The 17,612-nt window shown below is 44.6% G+C and overlaps 1 protein-coding gene across 17 annotated transcripts in view; it reads right to left on the bottom strand.

Moving 5' to 3' along the window:
- LOC119135989 (membrane-associated guanylate kinase, WW and PDZ domain-containing protein 1-like) overlaps positions 1–17,612 on the bottom strand; it is a 47,160-nt gene that overhangs the window by 5,573 nt on the left and 23,975 nt on the right. For 4 of the 17 annotated variants that reach the window (XM_037274067.1, XM_037274042.1, XM_037274122.1 and 1 more), the window contains 15 exons: positions 16,888–17,007; positions 15,601–15,789; positions 14,054–14,333; positions 13,808–13,890; positions 13,396–13,434; positions 12,597–12,654; positions 12,369–12,475; positions 11,494–11,616; positions 11,222–11,407; positions 10,131–10,742; positions 4,994–5,028; positions 3,608–3,854; positions 1,829–1,920; positions 1,558–1,753; positions 1,194–1,496 (listed from right to left, as the gene is read on the bottom strand). In XM_037274067.1, the coding sequence (XP_037129962.1) occupies positions 1,194–1,496; positions 1,558–1,753; positions 1,829–1,920; positions 3,608–3,854; positions 4,994–5,028; positions 10,131–10,742; positions 11,222–11,407; positions 11,494–11,616; positions 12,369–12,475; positions 12,597–12,654; positions 13,396–13,434; positions 13,808–13,890; positions 14,054–14,333; positions 15,601–15,789; positions 16,888–17,007 (2,670 nt within the window). The remainder of the gene's footprint in view (positions 1–1,193; positions 1,497–1,557; positions 1,754–1,828; positions 1,921–3,607; positions 3,855–4,993; positions 5,029–10,130; positions 10,743–11,221; positions 11,408–11,493; positions 11,617–12,368; positions 12,476–12,596; positions 12,655–13,395; positions 13,435–13,807; positions 13,891–14,053; positions 14,334–15,600; positions 15,790–16,887; positions 17,008–17,612) is intronic. The other 13 variants (XM_037274113.1, XM_037274141.1, XM_037274161.1 and 10 more) reach the window with 8 other exon arrangements.

A 17,612-nucleotide genomic window follows, 5' to 3' on the forward strand; every position in this document is an offset into this window, starting at 1 on the left:
TTGTTTATGTGTTGATTGATTAGATTGATTAAGGAGAAAAGAAGAGACAAAGGGAGACAGGAAAACTATCAATTATCTTAGATTCCCCACAATCAGTTCAAGCTAATGAAATCCCCGTACATGCAAATGATTCCACAAGCAATCTGTCTGACGTGTAAATCAAATCAACGACACATTTCAGGAATCAATGACATCACAAGATGTATTGCCGTTCACCAAGGGCCATCAATAGTTTGTATTTTGAGCGGCTCCTCAAAAACATCTCAAATGGAAGGTCTCACAGTGTTATTCAATTCCTCCATCCTTCATTCTTTTGACATTTGTATCGTGTCACTCCATCCAGCTACCGAGATACCTCACGGGACATGGCAGGATTTAACACCACATCTGCTAAACACAACACCAAACCCGGGTCACAAGGTGACGATGATTTACGCTTCGTTGTTACCGCTGAAGAACGACGCCTCGTAAAATTTATTCGTTATTTTTATATCTCGACTGACAATTGTATCGGGAATGTGTCAAGCGCAGCACATGAAAGTCCGTTCCACTCACGCTCTCTACCGGAGCGAGAACACAGCAAAACCAAAAAGCCTCAAAGGCTTTGGTGGTATTAAGACGGGTTTGTTGACGAGCGCCCCCCCCCCTCACAAGAAGCCTTTTGCTAAGTAACATCATCGTCCCGTGGGAGCCTTCGATGCCATCTTTCTTGCAAAGACCTTGGCGTGACTTTGGGCACACGGAGGTAAATCAAATCAAATTTGTCGGAGGAATAAGCTCATCACCGGGCTGAGCATCTCTTGATCGTTGCAATTTTTGTTGTTGACGGCCGTTAGTGAACGCAGCTGTGAGGTCTGGGAATCGGCCGTGATGATGTTTACGATAAAGCCGCAGCCGGCCTGATCCCGTCGGAATGAGCGCCGCTCATTTCTAAATCCCTAAGCTCATGATAGCAGGGTTGGTGACCTTGGTATTAAGCGAACACCGGTCAAAAACCACAACGGAGGCAGCGCCTCTTTGCTGAATTAAGCAGCCGGGAAAAAAATAAAAATAGCTCAGAGACCCAAATATGGCAGCTTTGAAGTAACTGGTGCATAACACAGAGTAATGATTTTCCGGGAGATGCCCGAAAGCAGATTAAAGTCAAATCGTGACACCTTTTTGGCTTAATTGGCTTGAGTGGATTCACTCACCAAAGGCGGTGCCCGCGTCGGGCCTAGAAACGGAGGACACGATGACGAAGCCGAAGCCCTCGTTTTCTCCGCGTTGGATCTCCACGTCGTACGGCTGCAGAGAAGCGGGAACCACGGCGCTCCCGCTGCCGCCTCCCCCGCCGCTGCCGATGCCGCTGGTGGAGCCGCTGCCCGAGCTGACCGTGTTGAGAGAGTTCTGGCTTCCTTGCGGGGTCCGCTTGCCTTCCGTCAGGCTGGGCGCTTGAGTGCTGCTGTGGTGGGAGGAGGCCGGCGATGGCGGGATGTCGCCTTCCCCTTTGGAAACTAACGACAAAGCCAAATAAGACGGCTGCTCTCGGGGGAGTCGTGCCTTTTGAATGCCCACCTGGGAATCCGGGCGTCTTACGTCTGACCGTGAGGTTGACATGACCCTGCTTCGCCGCCTGCTGCATCAGCTGCACCACCAACTGATGAGACTTGCCCACCACCGCCGTGCCGTCCACGCAGATGAGCTCGTCGCCCGACCGCAGACGTCCGTCCTCGTCCGCTGCGCCGTACTTCACGATGTGACCGATGTAGATCTGCAACAAATCCAGAGACGCGTTAAAGAATTGCGCCACGCAAAAACTGGAACATCCAGACTCTGAAATACTTACAGGCTCCCCAGGCTCATTTCCCCCAAGAATGCGGAAACCGAAGCCCGTATCCTTTCGCCAAAGGAAAATGTCCTGCTCCTGGCAGTCTGGCACTGAAAAACAACAACAAAAAGCAATCATGAAAATGTGCCCGAAAGACGCACAACATTGACCAGTTTGCCTTTACGGTAATCACCGAATGCATTTAGTAGCAATTGATAGCGTCTGACTTCCATTTGGTTTAATTAGCACACATCCATGGTTGTTTGTGCAATTATTGATCAACAAAGCGTGTCTGCTTGGGATTGCGGGCGGGATCAACAGCTGCTCCTCGCCTCATTGAGCAACGAGTGGATGAGCATGCAAACTCACTGGCTGTGACCTTGTCACACTCGCAGATGTGACGGATCACTAAGAACAATTTCCTCACAACGGCAAATTGCAAGCCTCCGCTGACCACATGAGGTCATTGAGATTCCGATTTACGATTTCCTCTGGTCCGCATTGCCGTTACAGCGTCGTCGAAGCCATTGGCTTAAGCTTGTCGGCTCGTCCGGTCTCTTGCTCGGCGTCAATTGAAATCAGGGGTGTCAAACTCAAGGCCCGCGGGCCAAATCTGGCCCGTAGTGTCATTATATTTGGCCCGCAAAGACAAATTGTGCATCGACTGTGTCAATACTATAATTGCAATTTGTCCTCACTTTTTCTAGCAATTTTTATGACCATTCATCTTTTAAAAATGTCAACAGTTCTTACAAATCACTGATTTCAAAACGAATTATTCATCAGTTTGTTGTGTAGCCTATACTGTATATAATATAAGACGTCGAACGTCATAATAGCCCTTCGAAGGAAACGATGACGAATTTCCTTTTGTCTTTCCGTCATTCTCGCTGTTTTTAGCATCGACATCAATTCAAAGTCACTTTTTTTGGGGGGGGCAATTCTCCTACTTGAATATGAACTCTGAACACACAGACAGAATTAGGCCTCTTTGACAATCTCTTTGTGTCTTTCGAGTTTCTCATCCTCCCCACATGACTCTGGATCTCCTCCAGGGGTTATCAAACACACGTATATTAATCAGCAGCAGCTTAAAGCGGGCCTTTCTGGGCCCGGTTAATATTTAATCAGCAGCAGTCCTAGATTCCACAGGCAGCCATGATTATTAAGCACCCCCGCTTGCACTACTGCTCACGTCGACTGCGGGATCTGTGAGCGAATAATGCAATCACATCAAATGGATGTGGATTGAGGGTTCCCCATTACAGAACTGATGAGGCCAAAAACTGTCAGGACCTTTTTGTGCGGCAAGACCGACTTCGAGCTCCTAATGTAGCATGCTGTAGTATTCCTATCAGCGACTGTTTAAAGGTAAATATTTGGATCTTTATTGGGCAAGATTAGTTGATTCGTGATGCATCTTGATGTCGAACTGGAACATCGTTGTTGTCATGGTAGCCTAGTTCAAGGCTCCAAAGGAGTCGTTTCCATTCATACATATTGAATAGCAAAACTGAAACTAACTGAGACTTTGACTTTTGGGGTTTGCACGATAAATGTTCAATTTAGCTTTGATTTCAGAAAAAAATACAATGAGAAGAACTAAAAACTGCTGTTCTAATCACACACCCACACACAATAATGTTCACAATAGTGCCCGAGTGACTCACTGACTCTCCCACACAAATGTAACTCAGTTGTGATTCACTCGACAATAATTTGTTAAGCGCACTCAAAATATGGAGCACGCTTAACTCGAGCACTTAAATGGCATAAATATTGACACTCCACACTCACGTCTGCTCTCGTACATGCTCCTCGACTGAGCCCAGATCTTAAAGGGGTCCGGCTTCTTCTGGAGGGTGAGGGTGCCGTCCGCCGGGTCCAGAGGGGGCAAGCCCGGCAACGGCTGGGTGGGGGCGGCGGGGGTTGGCACGGCAACCTCACCGGGCATGGCGTGGCCGGGAGAGTCCGTGTGCGTGCTGCGGTGGCTGCACACGCTGTGCTGGGAGCTGCTCTGGCTATCTTTCCTCTCGAGCTGGTGCTGAATTGCAGAAGAGAGGACGAGAGAAGGAGAAGTCGCTGAGGCATTTGGGGGCAAAGGTCGTCAGTTTGAGAGTGCAAATGTAGCAGTGGGTGGAAAGGTGGCGGCGTTCAAGGCTGGCGCTTTTTTGGCGTCGGCGCTAAAGTGTCTTTCGCTCGGAATGTCGAAAAGACTTGGTTGCCATGGTTGCGAGACAAAAACAGTTGAAACTCTAAGGTGGAAGAGCTTTTTCTCAAGGTTGGCCGCATTGTAAAGGCCCAATTGTAGAAAGACGAATGACATCTTTCAAACGTCAATTCATCACACGGTGATTAAAATCATTCATGGGTGAGACCTCTTAAAGTCTTTTTGTGACAGACTTACCCAATTTTTTTGACTCAGGTGTAAATCTACTTGTTAAGGGTGTGGTAAAGATTAAAAAAAAAAAAATTCCAGATTGTAATCAATGACAGCGTAATGAATATTTTTAAATTATTTTTTTTAATTTCCAAATGGGTGCAACCACTTATGGTCATCAAGTGAGCAGAGTGCTTGGCCTAAAATTTTGCATGGTAAGCGTTAAGATTTCTTTTATTTTATTTTTTTGCTCTGCGAAAGTTAAGCTCAAAGCCCCACACAAAAAAAGGGCCCACTTGTCTCCAACTCTTCAAAAGCAAAATTCAATTTATCGTATAAATAACATTTATTTTTTTTGCACCTATTTTGGTACAGAAGATGGATTAGTGTATTGGTAAAAATGATTGGCAGAACTTTCAGCCCATGGTTGACCTAATGCCCCCACCCCCTCCCTCCCTCCCCCTGAGCTAGATGTGCTTTGCCGCCCACGCTGACTTTGGCTGATCCCAGCAAGTCATTTTCTCTTTGCATCACGCTTCTCTCCCATCCAGCAGGATTAGAAACACACAGCTGGCCACTCCTGAACAATTCAAAGAAGGCTTTGCATGACTTGAGTGGAGCGCTGAGGACGGGGAGGCGATACGGCAGAAGGCAAAAGAAGGGGAAGAGGAGCGGCGGTGACAGGACAAAGAAGAAATGGGAAAGCTGCGGGAAATATTTAGATGTCAGATCTTTAACGTCTTCTGCTCATCCCATCCGGGCGCATGCACACAGACAGAATATCTGCAAAGGGTCACACTCACCACCAGTTTTGGACTCCTCTTGGCAGGCACCACTCCTGCAAAGCAGCGGCAGAGAGATAGAGAAATCATTAATGAGTTCTCCACTTGGCCGCCGTTGATGAGAAAGTCCCGAGGGCCGAAGCGATGGACCAGATACTTCCCGCAGTCCAGGCAGGTCACGGGCACTCGTTTCGCTCCTCTCTGGATGACTCTGCCAGAGTAACAGCGAGCTTCTCGTCTCCTCGCTGATCTAAGTGATCTCCCCCGCCCCTTCCCGCGCGCCGATTCCCGCTCCCCTCGGCGCTCGCTATTCGCAGAGGAGCTACCTGCGTTTGACAGGCTGACTGATGGCGAAGCGGCGGCGGCCGCCGCTCGGGATGGCCATACTCGGCCACAGGTCTCCACGTGAGCTCCGACCGCCCACCCTCAAACCCCCCTCGGCACGGCAGCTCGGGGTTCATATCAAAAGCCAGGCTGAGCCGCAAGCCTCGCTCGACTCCATTGGCCATTCCTCTTCATGCCTCTCTTTTTGCTCGCCCCCCCCCTCCTCATCTGCTTTGCCACCACTCCCCCTTTCTCATACGGCAGTTAACACACGAGATCAATCTCATTTGTGCTAATGAAATATTAATACTATAGGCAGTTATCAGGGGAGAACGTCGGCGGCAGTGTTGGGAATAAGCCGCGGTCCCGCTTCACTGCTTCATGTTCACATCTGACACACCTCAGCAAATTAAGCACTTGGATTTATACACATGCTACGAATGCTAAGTGACTGCCTAGCCTCCCTTGACTACATGCACACATATACACGTATATATAGATATAGATATACACAGATAGATATACACAGATATATATAGATATACACATATATATATATATATACGTACATATACACACACACACACACACACATATATATATACACACATATATACATATACACACACATACATATATACATACATATATACACATATACATACCGTAATTTTCGGACTATAAGTCGCACCGGAGTATAAGTCGCACCAGCCATAAAATGCCCAAAAAAGTGAAAAAAAACCATATATATGTATGTAAGTCGCTCCTGAGTATAAGTCGCCCCCCCACCCAAACTATGAAAAAAAACCGCGACTTATAGTCCGAAAATTACGGTATATAGTATACACACACATACACGTATACACATATATATACACATGTACATACACATGTACATACACATGTACATACACACACACACACACACACACACACACACACACACACACACACACACACACACACACACACACACACACACACACACACACACACACACACACACACACACACACACACACACACACACACACACACACACACACACACACACAAAATGACAGTCGTTCTCCCTGGCTGTTGCCATCTATTATAACAGCAGCACGAGTGTGTGTGTGTGTGCGCGCGCGCGGGACAAAAATAGACAAATGAATGCATGAACGAAAAACACGGGAAAACAAAGATCATACAACAGAGTGGCATTTTTTTTTGTCACTCCAACATAACACTTCCAAATGTTACACCATTACGTTATCTCAATGTGGGTCTTATGTGACATATTTATGCAATTATGACATGCACAGAAAAAGAAATCTAGTAGAAAGTCACAGCAACGTGAACAACGTGCATGCATTCAACCATCTTCAAGCTTTTACTGCTGCACTGGCAAAAAAAAAAAAAAAAAAAATCATGAAATGTTAAAACTCTGTTGCTGCAAAGCCCGTCTCTCCACATGATTCATAATTCATCCTTGCTATTTCCCCTCTCTGACTCCCCCAGCTTCTCCTTCTCTCTGCCTCTCATCCGATTATGGGAGGCCGGCGACCGCGCGTACGTAGCTGCTGACAAGTCTGCACACTTGCAAATGTCCCTCAAGGGTCACATCATAAAACATCAAACAATTCAAGTGAGCTGACCCGGGGTCACTTGCAAAGGTCAACTCAACAAAAACATTTCACTAAGTCTTCAGACTAATAAAGAGGTCACCAACGGGATCGAAATCTAACAATAATCAGGAAAAGGCTTCAAAAGGCTCCGCTCACATTGCCCTTTGCCAACATGCGGCATCTGCAGCGCCTCAATACATGAGATGCAAATCTTTGCGTCCGCCCGACGTAGATGAGTAATTCAGAGCTGATGAAACATTTATGAGCGTAGCATACTCGTGCACACATGCAGCTCTGGTGAATTAATGCACGCGTGCAATACACGCTTTGTGTGATAGCAGCGTGTAAGATTGAAAGGGGGAGGGGCAAGCACTTGTGGGCGGAGCAACCCTTCGGCCTTGTGCAAATTCTCCCGTCGTCTTAAGCACTTTTGCTCTTACACGCGTCATTGGCTCTATTAAGTCAAGACCACAATGATGGAGGCAGTTACGATACACGCACTCATAATATTGTAAAATAGATGTCATGCATTTGACGGCTTTCTGGAAATTGCCACTGTCATGTTTTTTTTTAAGCACAGTTTTATGCAGTACACCACCGGTGCTTATGATTCATTTATTGTTGAGCAGAGTCCCAAACCACTATGCGTGACGACACAGAACGAAAAAATATTTTATTGAGTTGATCAAAGAGGCGCTATGAGCCAGGATTACAGCGCGTGAGTTGCCACGTTTATGCTAAGGATGATCGGCACGACCAGACTTTTTTCTTTTTTTGCACATTTGTTTATTATGCTACAACTGCAAGGAATGATTCCTATTTCCTCACCTGAAGTATGACAAAAATGCTATTTTATACATGTGACCTTAATATATTTTATTTTCTATATAATATATATAATTCTATATAATTTTCTATATAATATATAATAATCTTTAAGATTTAAATATATATATATTTTATTTTCTATATATTATTTTTATTTTATTTTTAGGTTCTCCATTCACTCCCATCCTACATCTGGAGGGTGTGTGGGAAAATGAAAAGTAAATAAAATTCAGGGATAAAAACATACAGACGCTTAGCATTTTCTTTATGCTCTTGCGCAATAATCATTTTTTTGGTAATTTTGCTTAGAGCAGAGGCAACTGTAAGGTTGCGGTTGTGCGCTCATCGTTATTCAAATGACAAAGGGGAATACGGTGAATAAATTCAACATGTGCAAAAATAGCACGAGCGGCTGCAAAAGAGGATGTCGCACTCCAGCGCTAAAGAGTCAAGAAGCAAAATGACAAAATCATCTGAGGAATGGAGGCAGAAGCAAATCGGTATACTCCTTTTCCGCAGCTGCGAGCTAAAAAAAGCACGTTAAATAAAATATAACATTTGCCATTTGTGTTCCTGTTGAGTTGAGATGGCCATTATGTTTCACTGACTTCCTGCATGAGTAACGCTCCCTTTTGTCTGCTAACATTTGTCCTGGCGCCATTAAAGTTGCCCTAAAATACCGCCGCTCTCTCGCTTTATCTCGACATGTGATCGTCTCGTCCCCTTTCAGCCGCCATCATCGTATTTCACTCCTCTCGCGCTCACTAATTTTCTCTGGTCTTTTTTTCTGCAGGTTTCTCAGGGGACAGGTGCACCATTGTCATGGCAACTGTAGCGGGAAGACAAGATGGAGGACCCATTGCTGGTATGCTTTTTGAGGGGAGGAACTGGTGTGTGAAAGAAAACACCAGATGTTGTTATCGTGTATTTGGGTTGAACTTTATAGCATAGCTTAGAAGTTGTTGTTTTTTTTACTGTAGTTTAGCATCCACGTCATTAAAAATAATAACTTCCCATAGATTGCAATGGGGGAAGCAGCAGTCAACAGTATGTTAGCATTAAGCTAGCAGATTAAAGGCTAAATGATGTCGTCGTTGCGCTCCTCAAACGTGCTTGTTTTATTTCGGCAACGAGAAGGGACCTCAAAATCACTCCCACTGATCTTTGGTCCACCCTGCCACGTCGATGCTATTCAATAGCATGCCTATGGTGCTTTTCATCATGAGTTAGCATTAAGCTAGTAAATTAAAGGCTAAGTTATGTCGTCGTTGCTAAACTGCTGCTTGTTGTCAATTGAGTTCACTGACACCATACTGTGATCATAAGTCACATTCTTGTTCACAAGTCAACGCGAAATAAATAAATACAATTATAGAATATTCCAAATGACAGTTTGCCAATTTTAAGAGTCGGGCAATTTGTATCTGAAGGCACCAGTGTAATCCAATTCCTTTTGACCGTGAACGGGCTTCATTTATCAACATCGTGACGCCCTTTTTGTGCATTGTGTCTCATCAGTTGGCCACTCAACTGGAAACGCAGTAATGACACTGCAGTGTCAAAGTGAACAAAGATGATTTATAGAGTCAGATCTATCTCCCCCAAAGGATACTACAAAATTCTGTAATCCTATCCTTGATTTCTATGCATCGTGTTCTGGCCAGAACAGCGGCGCACGCGCTCGCTGGCCCGTAATGATGCTGACATTTAACAAAATATAGTTTTGTTATTGGAGCAGCAGCACACAAGGTCAACTTATTAGAGGGCATAATTAATGTGGGGCGCTTCCACCAAACCTGCCGGTAATTGGGATCCGGGTCACGACGTTGATGGGGACTGAACGCAAATGATGGACTCCGTCCGTCGGCTACGTTACCACTGGGAAAACGATTCTGGAGTTAACATTTAATTAAAAAAAAAAACTGTTTTCTATTTGCGACTTCAGGGAGCTAGTCCTCAAAAAGTGGACAAAAAGTTAGCAATGTTATGCCAAATCAAGTTGTAAATTCCATTACATTCAATACAGATCTTTGTTAAGATTAAGATGTTCACTTTTGTGTAATTGATAAGGAACAGAGGGAATCGGACTACGAGCAAACATTAAATCCTTCAGCAGCACATAATGGCGGTGATCAAATTAAGTAAACATCCCGGACGAGTTCAAGAGCATCTGCATCCATAACTTCAGTAGAAGCCCCGGCCCCAATGCACTCCTTCCATTCATCCGTTGTGTCATGAGCCACTCGCCTCCTCACCACTCCTACTTTCAAGCCACGTACTCGCACATTTACGACTCAGGCTCCTTCTAATCTTTTTCTTCCGAGCCATCAGATAAAAAAAAAATCATTTCAAATAATTTTTTGAATACAGTGAACGCTATAGCATGAGGCCGTACTTACCTCTTTGGACCAGCATTGTGACTTCACTCCCTCGCGGGCATTTGCTCAGCAGGTCCACCACCTGGTTGTGGCTCATGTTCTGGACGTTTCTTTTGTTGACCTCCATCAAAATGTCCCCCTCCTTGAGACCCCGACAGCGGGGGTAGTCCACGATCTGCTTGACCCGCTGCCCGCCTCCAGTCAGGCTGTCTGCAATGGTGAAGCCAAATCCTTTGTCCCCCTTTTCCATGTGGATGGTGATGAGCTCGGGCTGCGTGGCGATAGACGAGGCCAGCGTGACCACGTCGCTGCTGTAGCCGTGCAGGCTGTTGGACAAAGCCTCGGCGGACGGGCTGTGCGCCCGCGGCTCTCTCTGGCCGTTGAGCGGTCCGCTCGGGTTGGAAGGCGAGTCAAAGGGTTCCTGACCGTTGACGATAATCGGCTCCTTGTCCGAGATAGCCACCGAGGTGACCAGACTGGTGTTAGGGTCGTCGGGGTCGAAGGGCAGCGGGTAGCCACGGCATAAGGCCAAGTCCACCATGGAGCCGATGGGGATGGATTGGAAGATCTTCACCACCTGAGCGTGGGTGTAACCCAGCACGATGGTGTCATTCACACTGACGATCACATCACCTGCGTCACAATGATGACAACGTAAGACGAGGCATATTATATCAATTTCCACAAATGAAAAGATGATGAAATGTGGCGGAATGTGAAAAATGCAAATTGACGGCCCACTTTTTAAATCTCCATGAATTGACGACAAAGAAGTGTGCTCAAGTTAAAGAACACACAATCAAGTGTCTTAAACGGCTGTGAAATTTTTCAGACCACAAATCACCTTCACGTGAGGCTCATCAATAATATTAGTTCGCCTAAATAACACATCAACTTTAAGTAGGAAAGAATTATTTCAAGACCCCTATCAAATAATTCATATTTGATATATTTATATATATTAATTGATCTTTGCTGAGATGACATTTCTCCAGTAGAAATGCATCAGGCTCTTTGTTCCAGATGCTTTCTGAGAGGCTTCAAGTCTTGAGTTCAAGTTGAGCTTGGGAAAGAAAACAGTGCCTCCTACTGATGCCAAACGTGTACTGCACCTGTTTCCATCTTTCCATCCACCGCTGCAGGTCCGTCCAGCACCAGACTTTTGATTTGGAGGAACTCATCCGGCTCATCGCCACCGACCACGGTGAAGCCGAATCCGCGTCGGCTCTTCTTCAGCTTTGTGTTGATGAATGTTCCTTTCAGCTCTGCGGGATTCCTGGTGAAGAACGGCTTCCCCCCTGCACGGGTGGTTAAGAGTCATCGATCAAAGCTGAGGTTCAAAATTGGACTGCAAATGCGGATAAGATGAACGTGAAACATTTACGTTTGGCTCCTGTAGGGATCGGAGGTAGAGTTGGTGGGACTTGAGGGTCCCTGTAGGTCTCCAGGTGGTTTGGAACGAAGTTTACAAGCGGCGCTGCAGCTGAAGAGTGCTCCTCTATCCACTCTGTAGAAAAAAAATGTTTAGGTCAGGTGTGCAGCACCAAGTTGTATTTTTATGACACACATGACAAAGATACAGAAAAAGGTTCGTGCGCCTGCGTTCATTGGGTAGACAATGAAACATTGAGCTGAATGATCACTTTTGAGTGGCGGATTCAATCATGTAAATGTAATTTTGTTAAATGTATATGTACGCAGCAATTTTTTTTTTTACTCTAAATCCAACACGCAAATAAATATTTCAACATGAATTTTGTTGCATTGATTCCAAGTCTGCCCTTGTTTTTTTCTAATAATAAAAAAATAATAATAATCATTTTAATTTTATTAAGTGTTAGGTAGATTTTTTTTTGAATCTTCAGTTATAAATTACAACGCATGCTAAAAAACATTATTGCGCAAGCTTTATCATTCAAACTTCACAACAAATAAATGACATGATCTGAAACACCTAATTTGAAATGAAAAGTACATCTGATTATGAGCAACTCAAGAATATGTGCAAGAATGTAAAGTAAGAACCAAATTGAAATGAAATGCGACCTTTGATCGCTAAAACGAAAAGGATGAACAGCAACACCGAGGCTTGGGACGGCTCCAATTGAAGAAACACTTCCAATAAATTTGCCCCAATTACCAAGTGAATGTCTTCAAGATACAGTCAATTCTAGCTGCTAAAGCCCGGTGAGCAGCGGAGGCTCTCACAGACACAAAAAAAAAAAAAGAAAGAAAAAAAGAAATGGGCAGGAAACCAACCTCGAATGTACCGCTCACCTTCTGGAGGCTGCGGCTGCTCCTGCAGGATTTTGCGATGCCGCGCCTCCACCACTGGGTTCTCGTACTGGGTCTTCCTGTTTATATGACTGACACCGAGGGGAGGGCCTCATTAGATTTGACAGCTCTCAATTTTAAACGCGTAGTCAACTATATTTATAAGAGACAGCTTGATTTCCTCTGGCTGTGCCAACAAGGTGATTTACTTACTCGACGTAGTAAATTCCGTACACTGGGTCATCTATCCTCTCCCATCCCGGCGGCAGCTCTGAAAGAAAGGAGATACCGAACCGGAGCGTAAAATATTGAACCGCAATCAGGCGAGCAGTCAACACAGTGACAGCTACAGGACAGATTGATTATTTGAGTGAACAATTCAGGCGGAAATAATCTTGAGCTACAACCATTTGTGCAAAGCTGTCGCAAGACATCATAAATGAAATCAGGGATTTGATTTTGTTGTCATATCAATGATCAAGCTACTGATTGGCGTGATCATAAACACTGTGACATTTGTGTTAGGAATTGTCGATATTTTTTTCCAGGTGAAAAGATGGACAATACTGGCATCTGCTCAGCAGGACATACATCTCCCTCGCTGTCTCCGCATAGCAGTGGAAGAAAATGCCATGTTTTTGTCAGATGCGGCAGCAAATACAATGAAAAATGCAAGGGCCCCAGAATAGATCCTTGTGGAACACCGTACGACAGAGCGAGCTAGGCTAATACAAAAAGTCCTGCCAGCCAAATAGGATCCAAATCACTCTCGAACGCTACCAGTGATGCCAACCTGGTGCTGGAATTGGGCTAGCCATTTCTAGAGATTATTATTTGAGGTCAATTCTTCATATGTCACATTTATCGAATTTTATTTTTGATATTACAGATGATTTTTTACCGCTACTACTCGACTCTCCATGCACCATCATACTGAGTCAAAAGTCTCGTTTGTGATGATGTTGTCAGTGAAGCCCGCTTCTGATGTTGATACAGAACAGAGACATCCTACCTAGATCACTCTCCAGGTCCTCTGTATGTATCCCCTCTTCTCCAAGGTGAAAGCAGGATGGAACAAAGAAAAACAAAATGAAGAAACAGAAAAGGGAAGGGGAGTGGAAGAGAAACGGGTAGGGGAAGGAAGGAAGTAATCCGGGTAAAGTAAAGATGAAGATGAGAGTGGTGATAGGGAGAAAAATAGGGAACGAGAAACCCCTTAGAAAGTCACAGTACTATATGCATCATCTAAAAAAAACAAAAAAACAAATCTACAGCGGTGGTGTGCTACTCTATTCCCTGCCACTTGATGGTGCAATTTCCCAATGTGTGTTTCTTTGTAAACATTATTCGCCAGCTGCTTGCCAATTTTTCTTCCCTGTTAGCTTTTCATGATTTGACACTGCTGAAGTTCTAAGGCAGCTTACCATCATCGTCGCATTCTTCCAGAGGCCTGGAGGCTTTGTCTCGACATCGAGGATCCAACCATGATGTGGTCTTTGTGTTGTGGCTGGGAAAAAAAAAAAAACGCAAACAAAAAAATTGTTCAAAAGAGATTTTTATCAAAAACAATCGGTTTAAATTTGAAACACGTTTGCGTATTTATCAAGGAATGCGGGCCTCTGCTGCGAAGACAAAAACACAAGGAAAAAAAATTAATCCATGCTTCTTACTCTATGAAGTAAAGTTCCCCGTTCTCAGTATACGCCATCTCCCAGTTTTCGGGCAGCGGCCCCACCGCGTCTTCCGGGGAGACCTGCGGTTCGGCCAGGGTCTGCTGCCCGCTGTCCGCTGTGGAAATGGCCGCATTGTTCAGACCGCAGGAAGGAGCGTTGTCACGTGCGGGGTACGGCCGGAGGATGCCGCCACCGCCGCCGCCGCGGCTCTCATCCTGGTCGCTAGGGTTACCTGCGCACAACAAAGGAGAAGGGAAGAGACTACGCACTAAGGATCCTGGGTAACAAAAACAGGCAGGACAAGGAAAAAAAACACAGAACAAAAGACGGTTTATAACTCAGTGGAAATAAGAGAGCCATTATAATGCAACATCCAAAGCTTTCCCTCCATTGATAGTGTAAGAAAAGACCCCAGGAATATGCAAATCTTTCTTCTTTCCCCAACTGTTTTTGACTCCCACCCTGTTTTTTTTCTCATTCTCCTCCATAAGCTAGCTTTCTCATGCCCCACCATCTCATTTAGCAGCTCCAGCCCAGCAGAGTCCCAAGCACTTCCGTGCTCCTTTCAGGCCTGATCAAAATGCTAATTCGACATTCTGGCAGCCTGGCAAGTGGACACAAGGAGGGCATACATGCACAGTTTTCAAGAGAGGTGGGAAAAGCGAAACGAGATTGAAAGAAACTGGAACTGATGGAGAGAATTGATCTTTCTTTAAAGTAACTGTAAAGTGAAAATATTTGCGGCATACCATGAAGAAGAGTTTTGTTAACAACCAAGCCAAATTTCAATGATAAAAACCCCCCAAAACAAATCAATAAAAAATTAAGACCTGTCTGCCGAATGTGCTAAAAACGAATGCTACTTTATCTGGCGGCTTTCTTATACTCACATAAACATCTATGTTTGAGCTACAAATATTTATTTGCTAAAAAACGCCAATGGTTGCAATATATTCCACTTTTCCACACCACAGCGAGAAGCGCTAGCCACCAGCTAGCGCACGAGGTGAATTGAGTTTGAAATTTTTCTTATTGCATTTTTTTCTTCCTCCATTTTGTTATTACATTTTTTTAGGACCTCTCAAGCATTTCAATCAATACATTAAATTATATAACCATAAACAATATCAGCGTTATTCTATACACATTATGCTAAAATAAAAGCAAATGAACCATGAATGATAAAATACCGATTATCTACTTCAATTAGTGTTGCTAACTAACTAAACAGTTCGACTTGTTCACAGTAACCATGATTGCATGGGCTTGAATAATAATGAAATAAAACTAAAAAAATAAAATAATTCCCCTCCCCCTCCTTGCAGGCAGATGGCAGTGTTTGGAAGCTTATGTGCAAAGAACTCATCCTGACAAAGACATGATGTAACCACTAGACACAGAAAATCAAAAAAGCGCACATTATCTTCCTCTCCGATGTCGGACAAACACGTCTCGTATGCGTGCGCTCCACTCGCGGCGGAGGTGAGCGCCACTAGTGACAGCTGGTGAGACAAAGCGACACAAAGGCAGGAGTTGCTTGGTACCTGTGAAAGCGTTGTTCATTTCCGAGGCCTGGTTGTCATCGTCGTCGTCAGCAGGCACTACTCGGACGCTTTGCATGTCATTGTAGGACTTGGTGCGCTTGGGGGTGGACTGCCGGGAGCCTGCATCTCGGAGAATCACTGTCCCAATGACGGGCTGCCTCGGCGGCTTGGGGGTCCCATAATAGTTACCTAGGCAACAAGGAGGACATTAGCATGCTTGAGAGGGAGCAGGAGAAAGGCTCAAGAACAGACAGTAGGTGCAGAGAAAAGAACATTTACCAGTCATCGAATGGTGAGAAGACAGAAAGCAGAATAATCAGTTGCTTGTCTTAGCGTTAGCCTAGCTTGCTTTATGTGATAGACGTTTCCTAGATTTATGTCATTTGTATAGAATTCAAATTCTTTTTTTTTCATTACTGTAACTCTGGAAAATGATGAGAGATTTATTAAAAATGACACGCTTTTTTTATTGTCATTACCGTAACTATGGAAAATGAGAGATTTATAAAAACAACACTGTTTTTGATGGTCATCTTAGACGATTGAATCCAATGAAAGCACACGAAGGATAATAGTGGACCTTTTTTTTTTTTTTTTATAAATAACAGTGGACCTTCTCAGACTATTCCTACGTTACATTTTGAACAGGTCAACTGAAATCAAAACGATCATCAGGTATTGCTCCATTTGTCGGCGGGTTTCAAGGGCAGACACTCGATAGAATTCAGTTCAGGGCTCCTTCAGAAGAATCCAGACTTTTGCTCTTAGCCATTCTTAGGTGTTTTGTTTCATTATCCACTTCGAAAACTGACAACCTGTGATTGAGATCTCACATTGTGAATGAAGCAAGGCAGCATATGTACAGTCCGGGTACTCCAAATAATTTTTTATTCCTGAGTTATGAATACAGACGATCTCCCTCAGTTGGCCGGTCCGAGACTCCCGTGGACAGGTTTGTGACATTGTAGACAATACAGTCGTGGACTGCTGCCAAGCAGATTAGTGTTGTAACATTCTCTCCCGGACCACAATCACAAAGCCTTCCCCAAAGCACACGCTTACCTACTTGCGTACACACATGTCAACATTCCTACATGTAAGATTTAGAGCATGGGAGAAAACATGGTCCTAATCGGCGCGCTCGTGCAATCGTGTCTAATCTGAATCAATTGTCCAATCTGACAGCCCACCTGCATGTCGACCAAAATTCATTTGGATTACCGTTACGCTCGTTCTTACTGCGACCAATCGGAACACCTGCCGAGTCGCGCGGAATGTCGTCCTCACCCTCATAGGTTCCGATTTCGAGCAGTGTGCCGCTCTCTTCGAGTTCTAGGAAGTCATCCACTGACAGGAAGTTGTAATCCACCCCTGGCACCTCTCCGTCTCGGGGGGCGCGCGTGGTACCTGAAGACGAGGAAAGACAATTAAGTTTGGTGGGTGCCAATAAATTATTGCAATTTACGTCGAGGATAAAGGTAAGGAGGGGGTGGAGGCAAAAGGGAATTTGCTGCCAGCAATAAAATTCTATTGCTACTAAATGCTTGCGCATCAGAGACACCAAGACAGGAAATGAATGAGTGCTGGGGGGGAAATGATTGGCTCACAGCATCACAGGAAATGGCAGCCTGCTCAATCAGACGATAAAATTAAGATCACCTCTGGCGGCCAGCGCGTGCTAATCTTGTTTTACAGTAGAACCGTTTGGAATTGCTGAGCCGGGAATTTACGATTGCACGACCAGGTTTCAAATTCTGGGTGCGAGCGTACTGTTCGCAATATGATTTTGATATAAAGTATGATAGTGGTGGCTTGAAATCGATCCTTGACCGTCCGTGCTTGTAACTCTAAACACTCATTTCAAATCATCTGTCCCCAATGAAATGAATAGAAATGCCATTGATTCGTTCCAGCCTTACCAAAAACAAGAAAAAAATATGTTTCATAGTTTCTAAATACATACAGAAATGGAATTCAAGAATTTAATAGTTTTAGACATTTTTTTGACTTCA

The sequence above is a fragment of the Syngnathus acus genome, chromosome 2 (genome assembly GCF_901709675.1).
Source record: "Syngnathus acus chromosome 2, fSynAcu1.2, whole genome shotgun sequence".
NCBI classification, from domain to species: domain Eukaryota; kingdom Metazoa; phylum Chordata; class Actinopteri; order Syngnathiformes; family Syngnathidae; genus Syngnathus; species Syngnathus acus.